Here is a 24,921-nt window from a genome sequence, read left to right on the forward strand (position 1 = left end):
GTTTATAGCTATGATATAAAATTTTTTTCTGTTATTTTTAGAAAGTATTCCAAGTTATTGTAATATTATCTTAACTGATAATATATGCATGTGTACACATCAAACTACAAGATACTAATTTTTAGAAGCCACTTAATAAAAAACAGGAACGTGTATTTAGTGTAAATCCATGCTATTGTATTATTTGAGGCAAAATAAATAGGTTCCATTAGGGAAACTCTAGCTAGTTGCCTAGTAGTTGAGATTCCTAGAATTAGTCATGAGAGTCTATGAGTCATTTTATTTGTAATTAAGTATAATCAAAGTTGACAATATCTTAATGCATTTTTATAGGATCTGCATATAGAGAAAGTAACCTATCAATATTTGCCATGCTTACAGTTCTTCGATCATGTGTAAGACTATGGTCTTAGAAGAAAGTATTTTAGACTAAATGTTGATCACTTGCTACACAGTTTTACATAAGACTTGACTATAATTTTTTAAATTTATTTTAAAATAGCACTAACCACATCAATTATATTCATATAGCCTCAACAAAACATATAGGAATGCCTTCTGTGGTTTTGTTTTTCCTTCTTTATTTGAATATGCATTCATTTTTAAAATCTATTTTATTGATTATGCTATTACAGTTGTTCCAATTTTCCCCCTTTGTCCCTCTCTGCCCCTCTCTGCCTGGTATGCCCATTCTCACCAGCAATCACTCCCTTAGTTCCTGTCCATAGGTTGTGCATAGAAGAAGTCCCCCACGCTTCTCCACCTCACTCCCAATAATAACCCTCCAGATGATCTTCGTATCCATGATTCTGTTTCTGTTCTAGTCATTTGCATAGTTTATTTTTTTAGATTCAGTTGTTGATAGTTGTGAATTTGTTGCATTTTGATGTTCATAGTTTTGATCTTTTTTTCATAAATAAGTCCCTTTAAGATTTCATATAATAATATCTTGGAGATGATGAACTCCTTTAGCTTTACCTTGTCTAAGAAGCATTTTATGGGCTGGGATGGGAGAAATAGACAAAAAAGTGTACTTGAAAAATAACTAAATAAAATTTTTAAAAATTAAAAAAAAAGAAGCATTTTATCTGCCCTTCAATTCTAAATGATAGCTTTGCTGGAGAGAGTAATCTCAATTGTAGGTTCTTGCTTTTCATCACTTGGAACACTTCTTTCCAGCCTCTTCTTGCCTGCCAAGTTTCTTTTGAGAAATCAGCTCATAGTCTTATGGGAACTCCTTTGTAGGTAACTCTGGTTTTCTCTTGCTGCTTTTAAGATTCTCTTTATCTTTAACCTTTGGCATTTTAATTATGTTTCTTAGTGTGTTCCTCTTTGGGTCCAACTTTGTTAGGACTCTCTGTGCTTCCTGGACTTGTATGTCTGTTTCCTTTGCCAGATTAGGGAAGCTTTCTTTCATTATTTTTTCATATAAACTTTCAATTTTTTACTCTTCCTCTTCTCCTTCTGGCACCCCTATGATTCGGATGTTGATACCTTTAAAGTTGTCACAGAGGTTCCTCAGCCTCTCCTCATTTTTTGAATTCTTGTTTCTTCTTTCTCTCCTGGTTCAATGCTTCTTTCTTTCTTTTTTCCAAGTTGTTGATTTGAATCCCAGCCTCCTTCTCTTCACTGTTGATTCCATGTATATTTTTCTTTATTTCATTTTGTGTAACCTTCATTTCTTCATTTATTATTTTTTTGCCATACTCAATGAGTTCTCTGAGCATCCTTATAACCAGTATTTTGAACTCTGCATCTGATCGGTTGGCTATTTCTGTTTCATTTAGTTCTTTTTGATGGGTTTTTTTTTTCTGTTCTTTCATTTGGGCCATATTTCTTTGTCTCCTCATCTCTTCAGTTTGGCAGCCTCCCCATGTTTGTTTCTTTCTGTTAGGTAGAGCTGCTTTGATTCCCTGTCTTAGTAGCTTGGCTTTTTGTAGAAAAGCAGGCCTGTAAATTGTCTGGGGCAGAGCCTTAGGTAATTGCCGGGGTGTGGCAACCTGTTTCACCCCGCTTTGTGGCTCTGTGTAGGGGAGGGCTCAGGGAGGGGACAGTGCTACTGACTGGCTTCTTAAGGTTGGCCCAGGAGGAAGCTGTCCTGCGACCTGGTGAAAAACTAAGGCTCCACTCCTCATACTTAACAGCGACCTGGTGAAAAACTAAGGCTCCACTCCTCATACTTAACAGGTGTGAACAGACCAAAACATACTTAATAGGCACGAACAGGCTCAAGAAGAACTCAAAGCCCCAGAGCCGATAAATCTAAGCAACCAAGAAACAGCCAACCTATCAGATGCACAGTTCAAAACACTGGTGATCAGGATGCTCACAGAACTGGTTGATTTTAGTCACAAATTAGAGGAACACATAAAGGCTAAACTAATCGAAATGAAGGGAAATGCACAGGAAACCAATAGTAATGGAAAGGAAACTGGGAATCAAATCAAGGGAGTGGACCAGAAGGAAGGAAAAAATGACCAAACAGAAAATAATGAAGAAACAAGAATTCAAAAAAATGAGGAGAGGCTTAGGAACCTCCAGGACATCTTTAAACGCTCCAACATTCAAATTATAGGGGTACCAGAAGGGGAAGAGAAAGAGCAAGTGGAAAACTTATTTAAACAAATAATAAAGGAGAACTTCCCCAATCTGGCAAAGGCAATAGACTTCCAGGAAATCCAGGAAGCTCAGAGAGTCCCAAAGAAGTTGGACCCAATAAAGACCATACCAAGGCACATCATAATTACATTTGCCAAGATTCAAATGAAGGAGAGAATCCTAGAAGGAGCAAGAAATAAGGAGACAGTTACCTACAAAGGAGTTCCCATCAGACTGTCAGCTGATTACTCAAAATAGACCTTACAGGCAAGAAGTGGCTGGAAAGAAGTATTCCAAGTCATGAAATCCAAAGACCTACAACCAAGATTGCTCTATCCAGCAAAGCTTTCATTTAGAATGGAAGGACAGATAAAGTGCTTCTCAGATAAGGTCAAGTTCAGGGAGTTCATCATCACCAAGCCCTTATTATATGAAATGTTAAAGGGACTTATCTAAGAAAAAGAAGATAAAAAATATGAATAGTGAAAGGACAGCAAACTCACAGTTATTAACAACCATACCTAAAACAAAAGCAGACTAAGAGGACAGCTAGATCAGGAGCAGAACCATAGAAATGAAGATCACATGGAGGGTTAGCAACAGGGGAGTGGGAGGAGAAGGGGGGATAAGGTACAGAGAATAAATAGCATAGACGGTAGGTAGAAAATAGGGGGGAGGGCAAGAATAGTATGGGAAATAGAGAATCTAAAGAACCTGAGACACGTGGTCATAAACTAAAGGGGAGGGAATAGTGGGGTAGGGGGTGTGCAGGGTGGAGGGGAATGAAGGGGGGAATAGAACAACTGTAATGGCTTAATCAATAAAATATATTTTTAAAAAATGTAATATATGTTTAATTGGAGTAGAAGGAAGAGAGAGGAGCTAGAACGCAGCAGAAGCAATATCTAATGAGAGAAGAGCCAAGAAATCTCCCCAAACTAACAAAACAGTGACCTGAAAAAAAGCTCACTGAACCCAAAACAGGATGAATACAAAGAAAAAAATACCTAGACATATGTACCTTGCTGAAACAAAAAGCAATAACAAAAACTTTAGAAGTGACCAGAGAAAAGGCACATTAAGTACAAAAGAGCAACAATATATACTTTCAACATAGACTACAAATGCAAGAGTCAGCAGAATGACACCTTTAAGAGATGAAAGGAAACAAAACTTATCAATCTAAAATTCTACACTAGTAAATACATCCCTCAAAAAAATCTAAATAAAGCCATTTCCAGATACACAGAAGCTGAAAGAATTCTTTTCCAGCAGATCTGTGCTACATAAAATACAAAAAGAAGTTAAGACTCAAAGAAAATGATACCAGATGAAAGGATAAAACTTCAGGAAAAAAATGAAGGGCACCTAAAGTAATAAATATGCCAGTAAGTATAAAAGAAAGATGATGCTAACATTTAGGAAATTATTAACTATGCCTTATAAGTTAATGTGCATGGGTGCAACGTGATGACAATTGTAAAAAGAAAAGGCAGAAGAGGAAGAAGAAATGGAGTTAAATGAATGTAAGATTATTGTACGATCTGGGAAATGGTAAAAGTACATTGTGTTAAGTCAGTGCTGCTGAGTAAAATCTAATGTAACTAATGAAAATATATACAACTAATTGTAGAAGAAAAAATGGAACAAAAAACACTTGACTAACGCAAAACAAACCAGAAAAAGAATAAAGGAACAAAAAATGTGTGGGACAAATAGAAAACAAACAGCAGAAAAGACAACATTAAACTCAAATATATCAGTAATTGTATTAAATGTAACTGGGCTAAGCATTACACCTAAAAGGCAGAGACTATCAGACTGGATTAAAAAATAAGACCAAGGAACAAATATGCTATTTGTAAGTGACATGCTTTAAATAGAAGGACAAAGGTTGAATATGAAAGAATAAAAAATGTCAACAAACACTTAACAAAACCTGCAGCAGTTAGCTACATTATATCACACAGAGTTCTACTTCTGGCAATGACAGAGTAAATCTATCAAAGACAGTAATCTTCAGGCGATGGACAGCTGTCAAAAGCAGGCAGAAGCTGAGGTGAGTCAACATGTGGGAAAAGGAGCGGCTCTGAGTGAGCTCTGCTTCCTGTGGCTTTCCCATGCAGGACAGAATTAGTTCACTGAGAAACACTAACAGAATGAAGAGAAGAAATCTTTTTCTCATTTCTGGTATCAGAAAGAAATTTTTTAACATCTCACTTCTAAGTATTAATAGAGTGTTTGCTATAATCTTTCTGTAGCTATTCTTTATAATGTTAAAGATGTTTCCTTCTATCCCTACTTTGAAATAAGTTTTTATCATTAAAGAATGAATTTTGTTAGTTTTTAAAATTATCTATTGAAGTGATTGTATAATTTTCTACTTATTCTGATATGTGGTGAATAATTACATTATTTTTTAACATTAAAGAAAACACGTATTCCCTGAATAAATCCAACTTGCTCAGTATAGTTTCCTTTTTTTGTTAATTGTTTGGTTCACTTAACTAATTACTTTTGTTCTTTTTACATCTAAGTTCAAAAGTCATTTTTCCTGTAATTTTTCATTTTGTATTTTTCTTGCTGAGTTTTAGTGTCAAGGTTACACTGGTCTCATAAAGTGAACTGGAGAATATAACCTGTTTTACCTTTTTCAGAATAATTTGTCTAAAAATTGTTTCTTCTTTCATGCCAATTTCTTTATTTGAAGGCTTTTTAATTACATATCCAATTTCTCTAATATTATAGGATTATTTCTTTTTTTGGTATTTTTTTTTAAAAGTTGTACTTTGCAGGAATTTGTCCCTTGCTCCTAATTTTTCGAGTTTATTGGCACAGCTGATGAAAATATCTTATTATCTGCCTGATGTTCTCTGCTGGAATAGAACACTTATTTTTCAAATGATTAGGCCTAAGTTTTTTTTTATTTTCCTTTTTAGTCTCAGAAGTTTATTTCGCCTTCTAATTAAAAACCACAATTATGGAAAGTGCAACAACTTCGAAAAGTCCACTAAGTTCAGTAACTTGTATTCCAAAATTACCAGAAAAACGGCTCTTTGGAATTAATGCTCTCTGAGACTGGAATCACTACTTTTTTCTTTGGGAGTATAATCTATTTTAAGTTCATTCATTCATTAAACAAAGTTGCAGATACAAGGATAAAAGAGTCCTTGCTGTCAAGACACTTACTGTCTGGAGGAGGAGACAGTCCAATAAAGAAACAAACACAGTCTCTTGAGATTAATTCTAGTCTGTGGGATACAAATGGACCCAAGATGCTACAGAGGAGAGAGGTAGCTTTACTTTTCTTATAGGATCCAGTTCCATGTGTGGGCAGGAATGGTGGAGCTGAGGGAGGCCATGGTTTCCTGAGCTGATTTGTGTCACACTAAGGAGTCTGGATAAAGTGTGGGGTGGGACAGCATTGGCAGCTTTTAAATGGTATGATTAGCATTTTAGAAAGTTAGAATGAGAAAAACTGCAGGCATTTATAAGGTTAATAACTTCAACAATTTAGGATTATCTAAAACAAGTATTATAATCCTACCTATATATTAGCAAAATGAAAACCTATTGTCTATGGAAGTTTAAAAACTAGAAGTTAAAATCTTGAGATGAGAAAGTGCAGGCATCGGTGAATAAATAACAGAGATTACAGAGAAAAGGAAGTACAATCAAACGTTTCAGGGTTACATACCTGTAACAAGATTCTCCATAAGGACATTCAGGCCGGTCATCAGCCTCATCCTGATGCGTGGCTTGCACATGTCCATAATCACTATCACCGGGGTGACTGAAATGTTGAAAATGGACAGGATTCTTCCTATGAGGGTTACAAATACACTGTGAGAAAAAATAATTCATAGGATATACAAAATTTCTAGATATACTAAGAAATAACTAATGTAGGAAACCAAGCAACCTACATCTGATTATCCCAGAATGTGAAGTAAAGTGCTGCACTGTTAAAAACACTGTTAAGCTCATCACATATTCGGTACAGAACTCTCATGGTATGAAAATTAACTCTTGGTGACATATGGCAGGCCATGTATGCCAATGGACAATTTGCAAATAGTATTTCACATATTAAAGTATAGTGTTTAAAGACTTTCAATGAATATACAGATGCATCTTCTGCTAGGATTAAAAAAAGACTTTTACCAATATTCTAGAAGCCTCCACAGGTCTCCTTCCAATCATTAAACCCATTTTACTACCTAAAGGTAACCACTATCCTATCATAGAAAATAGTGTTTCTCAAATTTCTGGTTGCAAGAAAAAATTACTAAAATTCCAGAGAGCTCTTATTTATGTAGGCTATTTAACCTGTTAGAAATAAAAAATTAGAAATGTAAAAAATACATAAAAATAATTAACCATTTCTATATTATTATAAATAACATGTCTCAACATAAATAACTTTACTTTCCATAAAAATACATAATTTTTCATTTTGTATTTTCAAATGAAAAATTGCTGTTTCAAACTTTGAAAACTTCTGTAATGTCTACCTTAATGGAGGGCATCTGGATTCTCACATCCGCTGCTGCATTCAATCACTAACAACAACACAGACCATGTAGCCTCTGGGAAACTCTACTGGACACTTAGAGAATGAAAGTGAAAAAGGCACACACACACACACACACACACACACACACACACACACACACACATCTTAGTATTATTATGAAAATGGGTTTAACCTTACAGATTTCCTAGAAGGTTCCTGAGGACCATAACTTCTCAGGGGTTTCTGGACTGTACTTTTGAGAAGCAATGTTATAAAATAACATATGTCTTGTTTGCTCTTGAGTTTAAATGGAGATATAGAGTATATATGTCTTTGAGAATGGCTTTTTATGTTTGTACGATTATATTGTTGCATGGAGCAGTAGTGTACTTTCATTACCATGTAACATCTGATTTATGAAGCTGCCAAAATGTATTTGTCCATTTTACTATTCTCAGATCTTTGGGTTCAGTCAGGTCATTGGCTTTTATAAGTAATACAGCCATGGACATTCTGCTTTTGGTGTGCGTGTCTGCACATGCTCTACATACAAAGAAACCTCTACAGATTCCATTAAAAAGTTAGAGAAAGTAATACATGAATTCAGCAAAGTTGCAGAATAAAAAAATTCTTAAATCACTCCTGTTTCTATACATTCACAATAAATAATCTCAAAAGAAATTAAAAACCAATTTCATTTATAATAACATTTAAAAAATAAAGTAGCTAGGAGGATCTGGCAAGATGGTGGTGAGAGAATATATTGTGTACTGCCTTGCAGAACCAAACTGGAACTAAAATAAAGAAGAACAATTATCCAAATTAAACCAAAGGCTACCTGAAAAAGAGACTTTTAACCAAAGAGAGCCAAAAAATAACCCCTAGACTGGAAGGAAGGGCAGGGACACCTTAAATGGGCTGGCCCCCCGCACACGCAGGCAGACCACAGACTGGTCTCCCAAGCAAGGAAAGAGAACCACTGCTGAGCCCACCATGTAGCAAATAGCAGTGAAAGGCCATTAGGGTTCCCTCTGCTGGGGACAGACAAAAACTGCTGGCGACAAATCCACCATCTTTTTTTTTTTCTTTAAAGGGGCAAAGGACAGGTTTTGTGTTTCCAGTTACTCACCTCGGACCCCTGTGACTGGAGGTGGCTGGAATTCCTGTGAGGAGAGGCTGGAGAGGGAGGCACTGGGGAGAGACTTGGGAGAGAGGCTACAGGATTTGGGGGGCTGGGATATACCTGGGCTTCACAGCCGTCATCTTTCTCGAGAACAGCTAACTCATTGCAGGGGAAAATCAATTACCTTACCCTGTGGGATACTGCACCCTCACCCTATAGAGTTCCACTTGCTAGACCCTCTGAAATCCTATTTGCTCCATCCTGTACCTTTCTTGTTCTTTTTTTTTTTTCAGTTTTGCTCTGTCTTAATGTTTTGTTTTGTTTTGTTTTGTTTGGGTTTTTTTCTTCCTTTTCTCCCATCCTGTACCTTAACTCTTGCTGAAGAGACAGCAACCTAAACAGACTCAGGGTTGTCACACACTGGCCGTAGGGCGCAGCCAGCTCATACACTTTCCTGGGAAACAGACTGCTGCTTCCCCTTAGGGGAGAGCCACAGACACACCATCCGAGTGCCCAGCAGAGTACAGGGAAATAATCCCAGACAGACTCAGACTAGTGGCTTGGGGGAGGGGAAACAAACCCACCATCTTCCCTGAAGTCTGAAAGGCACCTGCCATGGGAGATCCAAGAATCACAGCCACCTATATGTTAGAAGCCCTCTCAAAAACAGTCAGGATCGTTCAATTAGTCTAAGATTGACAGCAGGCCAGTAGGCAGATATGGACAGAGTTGGATTCTGCCTGACTTGGGACATTTGCTGACACACCCCTGGACCCAGTGCTGGTAAAAGCAAGCTTTGCAGAGCAGCTTGAACCACCTTGGGAGCATCCAAGCCTGGAAGAATCAGCCACAAACTGTGGCTCACTTGTAGCTTTGAAAGCGTTGCCAAGGGCCAGACGTGGACAGCACCTGACATTGACTTACCCCAGACTCAGACACTAGAGCTGTATCCAAAGGGAGAAACCAACAGGCAAGCACTAACCTCTGCTGAGACAAAATCAATTGGTTCTTTTTTCATTATTTTCACTACTTTTTTTCATAGCCTTTTTATTATTTTTTTAAATCTATTTTCTCTTGTTTTTATTTTTGGCACTCTAATTTTTCTTTCATATCTCCTAATTTGCTCTTGTCATCAATTACTCCATTGTTCCCTTCTCCCCTTTTATTAATTTTATTACTTTTTCTGTGTTCCTTTTTCCTGGTTTGCCCTTTCAATTCATTAGTAGTATTAGATCTAATAGGTATGGGCAGTCCCATATTTGCGCGCAGATAAACTGGAAGGAACAACTGGGGAGTGAGACAGACTGTGCAGCCCAGGGATCCAGGGTGGGGATATACAGCCTCAAAACCTCTGGCTGGAAAAACCTGTCAGGGTTAAGGTGGCCAGAAAACCCCCAGTCTCTCAGGAGACTTCAATGGAGAGACCCACAGGGTCCTAGAACATACACAAGCTCACCTATTCAGGAAACAGCACCAGAAGGGCCCAATTTGCTTGTGGGTAGTGGGGGAGTGACTGAAAGCTGGCTAAGAACCAAGCAAGTGATACTGTTCCTTCTTGGCCCCCTCCCCCACATATAGTGACTTGGGTTGCCCTGCCCTGGTGAATAGCTAAGGCTCTCTCCCTTGTTAACTGACAGGTATGCTGAGACAAAAAAAAAAAAATAGGGCCCAAATGAAAGAACAGATCAAAACTCCAAAAACAGAAATAAGTGAAGAGATAGCTAGCCTGTCAGATGCAGAGTTCAAAACACTTCTAATCAAGATGCCCACAGAAATGGCTGAGTATGGTCTCAAAATAGAGGAAAAAGAGAAGATTATGAAAAGTGAAATAAAGTAAAGTACACAGGGAACCAACAGTGAAGACAAGGAAATCAGGACTCAAATCAATGATTTGGAACAAATGGAATATAAGCATCCAACTGGAACAGAATGAAGAGAAAGGAATTAAAAAAAAATGAGGAGAGGCTTAGGAACCTCCAGGACAACTTTAAATGTTCCAACATCCAAATCATAGGGGTGTTAGAAGGAGAACAGGAATAGCAATAAATTCCAAACTTATTTGAAAAAATAATAAGGGATAACTTCCCTAATCTGGTGAAGGAAATAAGACTTCCAAGAGCCCACAAAGCTCTGAGAGTCCAAAAAAAGTTGGACCCAAGGAAGCACACATGAAGGCACATCATAATTACATTAACCAAGATTAAAGATAAGGAGAGACTCTTAAAAGCAGCAAGAAAGAGGAGACCATTACCTACAAAGGAGTTCCCATAAGACTATCAGCTGGTTTCTCACAAGAAACTTTGCAGGCAAGAAGGGGCTGGAAAGAAGTATTCCAAATCATGAAAGGCAAGGACCTACATCCAAGATTGCTCTATCCAGCAAAGCTTTCATTTAGAATGGAAGAGCAGATAAAGTGCTTCTCAGATAAGGTCAAGTTAAAGGAGTTCATCATGTCTAAGCCTTTATTATATAAAAGATTAAATGGACCTACCTAATAAAAAGAAGATGATAAAAATATGAACAGTAAAATTACAACAAACATAAAACTATCAACAACTGAACCTAAACAAAACAAAATATGAACACAAAAAACTAAGCAAATAACTAGAACAGGAATAGAATCACAGAAATGGAGAACATGTGGAGGGTTATCAGTGGGGAGGGGGAGGGGGAAAATGGTACAGGAAATAAGTAACATGAATGGCAGGTACAAAATAGACAGGGGGAGGTTAAGAATAGTATAGGAAATGGAGAAGCCAAAGAACTTGTATTTATGACCCACTGACATAAACTAAGGGTAAAAATGCTGGTGTGGGGGTGTGCAGGGAAGAGGAGAATAAAGGGCAGAAAAAGATTGGGACAACTGTAATGACATAATCAATAAAATATTTTTTTTAAAAAGAATGAGGATAGTTTAAAGAAGCTTTGGGACAATGTGAAATATAACAATATTCTCATCATAGGGATACCAGAAGGAGAAGAAAGGGAGCCAGGTATGGAAAACCTGTTTGAAGAAATAATGACAGAAAACTTCCCTAAGTTGGTGAGGGAGAGAGTCACACAGGTTCGGGAAGCACAGAGAGTACCAATCAAGATGAACCCAAAGATGCCCACAGCAAGGCACATCACAATTAAAATGGCAAAAATTAAAGACAAAGAGAGAACCTTAAAGATGGCAAAAGAGAAAAAGCTAGTTACCTACAAAGGAGCTCCAATGAAACTATCAGCTGATTTCTCAACAGAAACACTACAGGCCAGAAAGGACTGGCATGAAATATTCCAAGTAAGGAAAAGCAAAGACCTATAACCAAGAATACTCTATCCAGCAAGGCTCTCATTTAAAATGGAAGATGATATAAAGAACTTCCCAGATAGAGAAAGGGTATAGGGATACACTTCCACCAAACCAGCATTGTAAGAGATATTACAGGGACTGCTTTAAGAAGAAGAAATACATACAGAGAGGAACACAGATACGAAGAGAAAAAAATGCCAATGAATAAGTACCTATCAATATTAACCTTAAATGTAAATAGATTGAATGCTTCGATCAATGACAATAAAAAAAAGAAATCCTAAAAAAAAAAGGACTTCATTAAAGCATAATAAAAAATGATACAAAAATAATAAAATTTTCTTGGAAAAAAAAGACATATGGTAGCTGAATGGATAAGAAAACATGACCCACAAATATGCTGACTATAGGAGAACCACCTCAGAACAAAAGATTTATACAGGCTGGAAGTGAAAGGATGGAAAAAATATTCTATGCAAGCAGACATGAAAAAAAGCTGCGGTAGCAATACTTACATCAGACAAAATAGACTTCAAAACTAAGGCCATAATAAGAGACAAAACAGGTCACTACATAATATTTAAGGGAACAGTTCAACAAGAGGATTTAACCCTTGTGAACATATATATGCACCCAACATATAGGGGCACCTGAATATATAAGAAAAACACTGGAGGACTTTAAGAAGGAGATCAACAGCAATGTAGTCATTTAGGGGGTTTAACACCCCACTGTCAACAATGGGCAGATCTTCCAGACAAAAAATCAACAAGAATATAGTGCCATTAAATGACACACTAGAGCAAATGGACTTAATTGATATTTACAGAACATTTCACCCCAAAAAAGCAAAATGTACATTCTTCTCAAATGCACATGGATCAGTTTCAAAGAGAGGCCACATGGTAGGACACGAAACAAGCCTCAACAAGTTAAAGAAAGCTGAAATTATATCAAGCATCTTCTCAGACCACAATAGCTTGAAACTAGAAACCAACCTCAAGAAAAAAAGTAAAAAACATTCAAACACTTGAAGGCGGAATAACATGTTATTAAATAATGCATGAATTAACAATGAGATCAAGGAAGAAATCAAAGAGTACCTGCAAACAATAGAAAATGAACTCACAACAGCTCAAAACCTAAGACACAATGAAGACTTCCCTGAGAGGGAAGTTCATAGCAATACAGGCATCTCTAAAGAAGAGAAAAATCTCAAAAAACAAAACAAAACAAAAACCAACCTAACCCTACCTCTAAGAGAACTAAAGGAACAACAACAAACAAAACCCAGAGTGAGTAAAAGGAAGGAAATAACCCAGATCAGAACAGGATTAAAAGACACAGAGACTAAAAAAAAATTCAAAGAATCAGTAAATCCAGGAGCTGGTTCTTTGAAAAGATAAACGGAATTGACAAACCCTTAACTAGGTCCATAGTTAAGGATCCTTCTTAAAGGTGAGCTCACTTAGGAAAAGCCAGAAGTCACAGGGTGGAAAATCTGGGCTGCAGTGGGCCTGAGTCACCCACCCGGGTGACTTGATGTTTTGCCAAAAAACTCTGCACGACAGGATGCACGGGTGGGGTGCATTGCTGTGATGAAGCTATCCATATCTGTGGCTGTTTTTGCAATATTGTTTCTCTCAACTGATGAAGAACATCAAGGTAGTACTCCTTATTAACTGTTTGGCCTGACGGGCATACTTATGATGGACAAGACCTTCACAATCAAAAAGCACATTTAATGTGGTCTTGATCTTGCTGTGATTTTGCCATGCGTTCTTCAGGCATGGAGAACCAGGTAACTTCCTTTGCACAGCTGGGCCTTTGTTTCTGGATCACAGCTGTAGACCCACAATTCATGTCAGGTTATAACCTTCTTGAGGAAATCTGGTTTATTGGTAGTGGTTTGAATCAAGTCATTAGCAACTGCAGCTCAGTGTTCTTTCTGCTCTGGTAGCAGAAGCTGTGGAACGAGTTCTGCCATGACATGTTTCATGCCAAGATCCTGGGTCAAAATCTTGGACACAGTAGTTTATGGAATCCCCAGATCAACTTCTGATTCCCTCACTGTCTATTGTCTATCTTTGTTGATTGCAGCCTATATTCGTTCAACATTCTCAGGTGTTCTGCTTGTTGCAGGCCTTCCAGAACATGGATCACTTTCAATAGATTTTTGACCATCTTTGAAGCATTTGTGACACACTTTTATTTGTGCTGCACTCATTGCATCATACCCTGGGAGCTTTCTGAATCATCTGAATAGTTTCCATGGAGCAATGTTCAAGCTTACCACAAAAATATGATGCAGATTCACTGCTCTACTCACTCAGTCGTTTTGGATGTGATGGCCACACAGTACACATGCTCACTTAACAGTGTCTACTGCCCCCAGTGACTAGCACAGAGAAGTCTTCATTGTACATGCATGCACATGCCAGTCCACTCTCCTTGGCTGTTGGGTTACATCGACATCACACCAACTGTTCTCGTTATATAACAGTGGCTGGACTTCTTCTGTACAGACCTCATATGCCAAGAAATTGGACAACCTGGATGAAATGGATAAATGTCAAGGAACATACAATCCTCCAAAACTGAATCAGGAAGAAGCAGAAAACCTGAATAGACCAATAACCACTAGTGAAATTGAAGCAGTATTCAAAACACTTCCAGCACACAAAAGCCCTGGACCAGATGGCTTCACAGGCAAACTACAAAACATTCAAAGAATTAACACCTATCCTCAAACTATTCCAAATTTTCAAGAAGAAAGAAGAATCCCAAACTCTTTTTCCCAGGCCGGTATTATTCTAATCCCCAAACCAGGTAAAGACACAAAAAAGAAAATTATAGGCCAATATCTCTGTTGAACATAGATGCTAAAATCCCCAATAAAATATTAGTAAATCAGATTCAGCAATACATTAAAAAGTGGGGTACACCATGATACACCATGATCAAGTGGGATTTATTCTAGAGATGTAATGATTGTACAATATTCACAAGTCACATAAATGTGATACATCACATAAGCAAAATGGAAGACAAAAATCACATGATCATATCAATTGATGCAGCATTTGATAAAATGCTTTGAAAAACCATTTTTTAAAAGATTTTATTTTTATTAATTTATCTTTAGAGAAGAAGGGAAGGAGAGAAGGAAAGAAATATCAATGTGTGGTTGCCTCTTGTGAGTCCCCCGCTGGGAACTGGCCTGCAACCCAGGGATGTGCCCTGACTGGGAATCAAACTACGATCATGTGGTTCACAGGCCCGCGCTCAATCCACTGAGCTACACCAGCCAGGCTGAAACCATTTTATAAAATCTAGCACTCATTTATTATAAAAAACACACAGCAAAGTGGGCATAGAGGGAGCATAGCTCAACATAATAAAGGCCGTATACAAGAAATGTATAGTCAACATCAAACTCAATGGTCAAAAACTAAAAGTGTTTCCTTTAAGATCAGGAATAAGACAAGAGTGTCTTATTCACCACTCTTATTCAATGTAGAACTGGAAGTCCTAGCCACAGCAATCAGACAGGAAGAAATAAAAGGCATCCAATTGGAAAAGAGGAGGTAAAAATGCCATTATTTGCAGATGTCCTGATAGTGTACATCGAAAACTCCTCAGGCTCCACCACAAAACTACTTGACCTAATAAGTGAATTCAGTAGTGGGATACAAAGTCAATATTCAGAAATCAATGGCATTTTTGTACACTAACAATGAACTAGCAGAACAAGAAACTAAGAAAGAAATCCATTTATTATAGCAATGGAAAAAAAAAAGTGCCTAAGAATAGATTTAACCAAGGAAGTAAAGGACCTGTACCTGGAAAACTATAAAACACTGAAGAAAGAAATTAAGGGAGATACAAATAAATGGAAGCACATACCATGTTCACAGATTGGAAAAATTAACATCTCTAAAAAGTCCATACTATCCAATAGACTCAGTGCAATTCCTAAATACCAATGGCATATTTCACAGATCTAGAGCAAATACTCCAAAAATCTGTATGGAGCCAAAAAAGACCCTGAATAACTTCAGCAATCTTGAGAAATAAGAAAGTTTGGGGGATCACAATACCTGATATCAAACTATACTACAAGGCTACTATAAACAAAACAGCCTGGTACTGGCATAAGAACAGACCCATATATCAATGCCACATAATAGAGAGGCCAGAAATAAACCCATGTCTTTATGGTCAATCAATATTTGATAAAGGGTACATGAGCCTACAATGGAGTAAAGACAGTCTCTTCAATATATGGGTTTGGGAGAATTGGACTGGCACATGCCAACCCCCCCCCACTAGACCACCAACTTACACCATACACCAGAATAAACTCAAGATGGATAAAAGACTTAAATATGAGTCATGATACCATAAAAATCCTAGTGAAAATCACAGGCAGTAAAATTTCAGATATCTCACATAGCAATATTTTTGCCAATATATATCCTAGGGAAAGAGAAATAAAGGGGAAAAACAAACAAATGGGACTACATCAAATTAAAAGGTTTCTGTGTGACTAAAGAAACCGGCATCAAAACGGAAAGGGAACCTACTGTATGGGATAACATGTTTGCCAATAATACAGCAGACAAGGGTTTAATCTCCAAGATATATAAAGAACTAATACACCTCAACAGCAGGAAGACAACAATCCAATGAAAAATAGGCAAACAACCTGAATACACTCTTCTCCAAGAAGAACATACAGAGGGCCCATAGATATATGAAAAGATGCTCAACATCATTAACCATCAGAGAGATGCAAATTAAAACCACAGTGAGATATCACCTCACAGGTGCCAAAATGGCTATCATTAATGAATCAACAAACATCAAGTTCTGGAGAGGATGTGGAGAAAGGGGATCCCTAGTGCACTGTTGGTGGGAACTCAGACTGGTACAGCCACTGTGGAAAACAGTATGAAGTTTCCTCAAAAAAAAAAGGAACTGCCTTTTGACCCAGGATTTCCACCTCTGGGAATATACCCCCAAAATTCCAAAACACCAATTCAAAAGAATTTATGTACCCCTATGTTTATAGCAGCTCTATTTACAATAGCCAAGTGCTGGAAACAGTCTAAATGCCCAGCAGTAGATGAGTGGATAAAAAAATGTGGTACATTTATACAATGGAATACTATGCAGCAGGAAAAAAGGAAAGAATTCCTGCCTTTTGCAACAGCATGGATGGAACTGGAGACTACTATGCTAAGTGAAATGAGTCAGTCGGTAAAAAAAAAATCATAAATCTCACTTATAAGAGGAATCTGATGAACAAAATACACTAGTGAGCAAAATAGAACCAGAGGCATGAAATCATGGAACAGACACAGAGCTATAAGAAGAGAGGGGGGAGATGGGAACTGATTGAAAGAAAATGAAGGGATTAGTCAAAGAACATACATAAAGGATCTGTGGACACGGACAACGGTGTGGGGACTGACTGCAGAAGCTGGGGGAGGGCTGGGTGGAGGACTGAAGGGGGACATGGGGGAAACATGGGACAACTGTAACAATAAAACATTAAAAATAAAAATATATTTGCAGATAAACTTAAAGAGATGAAAGACTCGTACACTGGTTTAATTTCTACTAAAGACACAAATAAATATAAAGACATCCCATGGTTATGGCATAGAAGTTTTCATATTGTTACAAAGATGCCAACATTATCCAAAGAAATCTACAGATATAATGCATTCCCTATCAAAATCCCAATGGTATATTTTGGAGAAATTCATATGGAATCTCAAGGGACTCTGAACAGCCAAAACAATCTTGAAAAAGAAGAACAAAGTTGGAGACCCCACATTACTCTCTTCAAAATTTATTACAAAACTAAAATTATCAAAATAGTCATAGTACATAAAGATAGGATTATAGACAAATGAAAGAGAACAGAGAATCCAGAAATAAACCCTAATAAACAAGGTTAAATGATTTTCAACAATGGTGTCAAGACCATTCAATGGGGGAAATATAAGTTTTTCAACAAATGATGTTGGGAAAACTAGGCATTCACATGCAAAATAATAAAGGCAGAGCCCTTCTAACTATATACAAAATTAACAAGGATAAAAAACCTAAACCTAAGACCTAAAATATAAAACTCTGAGAAGAAAATGGGGGACAGGAGCTTTACAACACTGGAGTTGGCAAAGATTTCTTGCCAAATATAAAGACAATAAAAGTAAAAATAAATAAATTTGACTACAACAGAAGTGAAATTTTCTGTGCATCTAAGGACAGCAATTAACAGAGTAAAAGGCAATCTTCAAAATCAGGAGGAAATATTTGCAAGCCATGTATCTAATAATAGCTAGTATTTAGAATATATAAAGAAATCCTCCAACTCCATGACTGAAAAAAATAAATAACTGAATTCAAGAATGGAAATAGAACTTGAAAAGACATTTCTCTAAAGGAAATATACAATGGCCAACCATCATGTAAAAAAACCCTCAACATCACTAATTATTACAGAAATGCAAATTAAACATAACAATATATTATACCTCACAGCAATAAGGATAGATGGCTACTACTAAAGACAAACAAACAAGCAAATAGAAAATGATAAGTATAGATAAGGATGTGGAGGAATTAGAAACTTTGCACATGTCAGAAATGTAAAATGGTGCAGTTGCTATGGGAACGGTATGGTGGCTCCTCAAAATATGAAAAATACAAATACCATATTATTCAGCAATTCTACTTCTGCATAAACATCCAAAAGAATTGAAAGCAAAATGTCAAAGTGTCATTTGCACACCCATGCTCATAGCAGCATTATTCTCAATGGCCAAGAGACTGAAGAAATCCAGTGTCCACTGAGAGGTAAATGCGTAAACAAAGTGTGATCTACGCATACAGCGAAATATTATGGAGCTTTAAAATGGCAGGAAATTCTGACACATGCTACAATATAGATAAACCTTAAGGGCATTATTTTAAGTGAAATAAAGCAGTCACAAAATGACAAATGCCATATGATTGCAAGTCTATGATGTATCTAGAGTAGTCAAATTTGACTTGCTTTAACACTCAAACACTTCTGTGCTATTTTCATTCATACACACATACACACACGCACACATATTCCTCAACTGAGGACATGCTTATTGATTTTAGAGAGAGAGGAAGGGAGGGACAGAGGGGCAAATATCGATGTGAGAGAAAAACATCAATCAGTTGCCTCTCATACACCGAGAGGACCGAACCTACAACTTAGGCATGTGCCCTGACAGGGAATTTAAACTGTGACCCTCCAGTCCACAGGATGATGCTCCAACCATGTAACACTGGTCAGGGCAGATTTTCATATACTTTAACTTCACATATATTTTACACAACACAAAAATTATTATTGCTTTACACAGTCAATATTTACTTGTGTTGATTTCATATTTTCCATTCTGAATGTCCATGCTCCCATACAGGGATCCTCCTGCTTGGCGTACACTGAACTGCAGTTTTGTTTCCTAAGCCCCACGAGAGCGCCAAAATGCTGGTTGGCCTTTCAGCCCTCACCCTGAGACATCAAAAAAATGGGCAACTGTCCCAGGGGAAGAGGGGCCTCTAAGTCTTTGGCTGCCTCTGATGTTGGCAAACGCGAATGTTCAGCTTTCCTAGCTGTTCTGAGTGGGAGGTTTGGTCTTCAACAAGATAGATACCCTGCCACTCATTACCAGAGTGAAACCTATGGTACACACCATTAACTCCTAGACAATTTATATGCCCCTATATAGACAAAAGTTACAAATTTAAGGTATAAATTTCTTACATGCTAGTAAGAGACACTTCAACTTCTACCCAAATTTTAAAACCAGTATAGTTTATTAACAAAACTTTCAAAAGATATTTGTTTTGGAAGCAGCAGTTGCTATTTTGTTGTTATTTTGTGTCCCAAAGGATTGAAATAAGATGTGACTGCTTCAGGCATGTCCAATTTGAAGTGGATAGAGTGGAGCACATGTGGACCTCAAGGTCAGTGCACATCTGTGCTGGAGATGTAGATTGGGGAGGCAATAGCACGATATCAAAGGATTAAAAAAGACCACCCTTATGGAACAATCTTCTACGAAGAGAGATAGAACATGTAAGTAAATAATTAGAAATCAATAATTAGATGTTAATATTAAATCTAATGCCACATATTAGCAACTGTATGAGGAAAAAGGTTGCATGGAACGGAGGATGAGCAACTTGGGAAAGCATGGCCATGTCAGAAAAGAAAGGGGTTGGAAGTAAGCAAGATCTTTAAGCAGGACAGGAACAAGAAAAGGAACAGTGTGGCCCGAGGACATCGAACAGTACGGTGCATCGAAAGAATCAATGGGAGGTCATCTGGACAATCCTGAGAAACCCGGACTTCGCCTGCTAAAAGATTCTGTATAGGAAAGTAAATACTGTCAGATTTTTCTCTCTCTTCTCTTCCTTTTTATCTTTGTTTTTAGTTTCTTAGCCAGATCACTCAGGCAACAAAGAGGAGTGTGAATCTGAAGGTAAGTGCAGACTCTTAGCAGGTTACTCACTCGTGCCAGAGAGACTATGGCATGAAATAAAGTGGTGGCATTGAGGCCGGAGGAGAGACACGTTCAAATGAGTATGATACACACATACGACAAGAACTCAATATATACTATTTTCTCCCCATTGTCACAAATACATATATTTTGTTTTCAAGATTTCAGTGGCAATATTTCTTAAGTATTAATCATGCATATCAAAATTATTAATATATTAAAATAACTATCCATAAGCTATGATTGATTCAAATTAGCATGTATCATAATCAAATATAAGTGAATTTATTAGGATCTTGATAAAGCATTCAATCACCTTTAACAAAGACAGATTCCGGTGTTGAATACTGTTTGTATTGAACCGTGTCCCCTCCATAGCCCCAAGTTCACATGTTGGAGCCCTAGCACCCAGTATGACTATATGTGGAGACAGAGCCTTTAGGGAGATGATTGAGATTAAATAAGGTCAAAGGGCAGGGCCTATCATGACTGGTCCTTATAAGATGAGGAAGAGACTTGAGATATGCGCACATACAGATTCAAGGCCATGTAAAGTCTCAATGAAAAGGAGACAATCTGCAAGCCAAGGAGAAAGTGCTTGGGGGAAATTAAACCTGACAACAGTGATCTTGAACTTCCAGTCTCCAGAATTGTGAAATAAATTTCTGTTGTTTAAGCCACCTAGTGGCATTTTGTTATGGCAGCCCTAGTGAACTAATACAAATACCAAACCTTCTAAACTTGTAGAAGGTTTATATACTTCTACATGTTTATAAATTATGGTCTACATGTGGAACTAAGGCCATTTTAAAATGGACAAAATTGTGAATAAATGTATAAATTCTAACTGTTGAAATGGAAAAAATATTGTTATTCGAGTGCTGAAATGGCAAGGCATTTTAAAGGATAATATGAATGCGAAGTTAACAGAATACATGACACAGATACACTCTTGCATGGAAGACAACAAACTACTGGAATGATTGGTAAAAGAGTTGGCTTCACAAGTTGGAATGGTGAGGAAATACTTCTGAAATAAGACTGCATATGTACAAACATTGTAGTATAAACATTCTAGATGAAACTATAGCCTAAAATTAAGGGAAAAGAATTTGAATTTACAAAATATAAAATTAGAAAACATGCCACAATGTAATCAAATGAAGTAAGTATAGAATGGAGCCAGGAAATATATATTCAGTTGTTTTAAAATGCATCATGGTGATTCAAAAGTACCATTAGAAAAATATAGGGGAAAATGCATAAGTATTATAAGATGCCCAAACACAACCTAAAATTCTATTGATAGTTCTAACTCTAAAATTCTAATGTATATGACTTCATGGCTATATGTGAAGCTATCTTTCTAATATTTACATACACTAAAGTAGGCAGGTATTTGGGTCTGAGTGATTCCATTTTCAAGTCTGGATTCCCCAGTTCAGATCCTTGCATTAATCAGCATGTAAAACATTTAATACTTAAAAACCTCTGGTAGAATTTGCAGGAATGCATACTGAGAACGTACCAAGTAGACACACGAAAAAGCTTCTAACCTTTAGTTCAATGTATTTTTAGGCTTTTAATACACGGTAACATATATCTTCATAGCTACATGCTGTTGAAACAATGGAATTATATGTTACTGACGCTTTCATTTTACCTGTAGCAGTTTGCCCCATACATGCAGGATGTCCTCTTGACCTTGTTTTCTTCAGAACCCTGTGGAACTGAATCAGCCGCCTTTGTACGCAAAGTCTCAGGGTCGGCAGGGCCAGAGCTGCACTCAGGATGAGAACCTCGAGACTCGCCACGGCAGGACGGGCCTTGGGCACCCGAAGAGCTCTCCGGACGACTCACAGCTTCTTTACTGAGTGTTCCTTTCGTGATGATTTTATGTTCAGGAACTTTACCAAGTTCCTCTGTTGGGATTTTGTTTCTCTGTGCAGAAGTCTTCATGTTATTCATATCTGTGTTACTTAATGTGATCGTAGAAAGTGATTGTGGTATTTGCTAGAAGACAAATCAGAAAAAAATAGATGAAATGTTGTTTCAAAAACAATTATCTAAATTTAAGAATAAAAGCATGAAGCTACAAGATACATATAACACATATTTTTTAAAACTTCAAGATTTACCTTAAAGTTAATAAAAATACCTCTTTCTATGTCTCTAGTTGCATAACTTTAGAATAATACAATTATTAGAAAAAGACTTTTCAATTGTATCAAACCTTTACAATCATGTCCAACATTCAGTAAAAAATAACCAAAAATGCAAGTGAAATATAAGCAAATACAACATTTGCTTTCATTTGAATATAATCTTTCTCAAAAAGCTTACTAATCTCTTTCTGTTCAACAATGTGTCATACACTTAACATTCACTGTTCTTATAATTTCTTGTAAGTTACCATAATACTTTATTTCTATCTAAATATAATCATGTTTTTTTCTATAGCTGATTGCTAAATTGCTCCTCTCTCACAGAAAAATTTACATGAAGCTATGTTATGACTAACTCAGAAAGTAAACATGATTCCTTTGACATGGTCTGAATAACAGTTTCAGTTTAACCAATCAGAGGTGTCTTGAACCAAGTTAACATTCTCAAAGGCACTATAGAACCTTTTCAATTTGTACTTATTGCCAACATAAAAAGTAAACCTAGTCTTATCCTATTAAAAATGACTCTTACTTACTCATACTTCCTATGGACTAAAAACACTGCTCAGATACACCCCAGTCCTCCTGGGAACCAATTCTAGAAAGTAATGACCACAGACCAGATACGCATGAATGCTCACCCCCACATATAACTAAGAACTCCTGAACACCAGCTGCTGTCTGGAAAAGGCTGTTTTTGGTATTACCTAACACCTAACAGCTACGATTTCTTGAGAAGATATTATTAACATGACTTCTTTTAGACTAGTTACTTGTGTTTTAATATTTTTCTTTTTTTTAAAGAAACACGATATATAACTTTAATATAGTATAGTATATACTTTACTATGTTATACTATAACTTTATATAGCATAATATATACTATACCAACTGACTAAATACCTTATAAATGGAACCTAAGTCTTAGCATGTTTCTTGTACAGTAATAAATAACTTATAGGAAAAGGAATCATTTGGATGCCTCTTGAAGCTGACCCTCAGCTGGTGACATTTATACCACATTCCCTAAAACATAGATTCTTTCCTCCCAAGCTGCTCAACCACAGCCCATCGCATCCCCTTCTGCTGTAGGACCAACTGACACCTGCCGGAGGCTGGAACCCTGGGGTGGGGGGCGATCCTGGCCCATCTCCCCACCTACCAATTTCCCACTGGGTCAATCCTCACAGGCTTCTTGTTGTTGTTTTTGCATATTCAGGTACTAATGAGGTAGGAATGTCAGCAAATCCACTGGTCAAGCAGATGTCCAATTAATTGCCACTCTCTCCTCCCTAATGGCATCTCTAAACTCCACAAGTAATTCTCTGAGAGCACCCCTCTTCTCTCGATTTTAGAACAAGGGAGAAAAATACTTCTCCCCACAAACACCACTTCCCCAAGTCTTAAGCCCTTCTTGTCTCTCAGTTCTCTTTGTGTAGGGGCCCAATTAACACTTACACCTTTCAACAAGCCTGCAGGGGAAGGTCTGGCTCTCCCTGCTGGGGGCTCCTCTCAAACATGAAATGGCTGGCAGTTCCGTCCCCAGTTGAGGGGCCTCAGGAACAGTTTGGGGGCAATAGGAGAAGAAATCCCACTCAAGATCCTTCACCTTTATTATAGGAAAAAAAGAAAAAAGGATACAGGTAGAGAAGTAGCTAAATAAATTAGAATGCATGCAGAGGAAAAGGAAGGAAGGACAGAAGGAAGGAAGGACCTATAATTAAATAAGAATAATATATGTAGTACCATGATTCCATTCAACTTTTTTTCCAAAAAAAAAATTCCCAATAAAGTGATGTAGGTACTTACTTCGCTATAAATTCAAATGAGAAGGTTTAAAATACATTCACTTTTTATTCCACATGCTTCTGAATATTCTGTTTTTTTACAACAAGCATGTATTATTTTGCTTTTTAAAAATGAAAAACAAACCAGTGACATGAAATATAAGACATGAAATGTCTGGCATCCTATTTCAACTCCCCTCCACTTCCATGAAATAAGGATTTGTTTTTTTAAATAATATTTTCACAAGAATATGTTTAACATGCTAATGTATTCTAAAAGAGAAAAATTATAAATTCATAGATATCAATGCTATGGGTCAGGGGCTTCTCAAATACACTATTTTTAAGAGCCACCAAAGCTAGAATTCATCATGTTCTTTATGGAACTCCATGGAATATTGATATTCAGTAGGCCCTTGGCATTCAAGAACTTAACAATCATGGTTTCAATTATTTATAAACGATCCCCAAAATCCATTACAGGCGGTAATTTGTAAGTTTGCTGAGACATAAATTTGTGCTGTGCCAGTTACAAAGCTGGTGAGTCAGAGCAAGTGCACTAGCAAATGAGGGAGCGGGAGAAACAGAAGCTCCTCTGCACGGGGAGAAGCAGGGAAAAGCAGGGAGCCCCACACTTCATCAGTACTCACTTTTCTTATTTCTTAGATTAGATGAGAACGTGAAGAATGAAGTGTGGGAGGCTAGAGATTCATTATCCAGAGGCCAGACCCCCTACACTGTAAAATACGTGCTAGAGACCTCAGGGACTGAGGGGCGTGGAGCTTATGAAAGGAGACCTTGGTGCTTGCAGGGCTGGAATGTGTTACTGAGGGTTAACTTGCCCCTCCCGTCCTTCTACCCTCTGAAGGTTTTATGTA

At 37.2% G+C, this 24,921-nt stretch overlaps 1 protein-coding gene across 3 annotated transcripts in view; it reads right to left on the reverse strand.

Annotated features, from left to right (window-relative positions):
* The window catches only part of APLF (aprataxin and PNKP like factor), a 97,643-nt gene that overhangs the window by 20,682 nt on the left and 52,040 nt on the right, over positions 1 to 24,921 (reverse strand). For 2 of the 3 annotated variants that reach the window (XM_037126334.2, XM_053663301.1), the window contains 2 exons: positions 21,754 to 22,103; positions 6,296 to 6,421 (listed from right to left, as the gene is read on the reverse strand). In XM_037126334.2, coding sequence (XP_036982229.2) covers positions 6,296 to 6,421; positions 21,754 to 22,103 — 476 coding nt within the window. Of the gene's footprint in view, positions 1 to 6,295; positions 6,442 to 21,753; positions 22,104 to 24,921 lie in introns of all 3 variants that reach the window. The other variant, XM_053663302.1, reaches the window with a different exon arrangement.

Source organism: Artibeus jamaicensis, unplaced genomic scaffold (genome assembly GCF_021234435.1).
Source record: "Artibeus jamaicensis isolate MK-2021 breed Jamaican fruit bat unplaced genomic scaffold, CSHL_Jam_final contig_3174, whole genome shotgun sequence".
Classification (NCBI taxonomy): domain Eukaryota; kingdom Metazoa; phylum Chordata; class Mammalia; order Chiroptera; family Phyllostomidae; genus Artibeus; species Artibeus jamaicensis.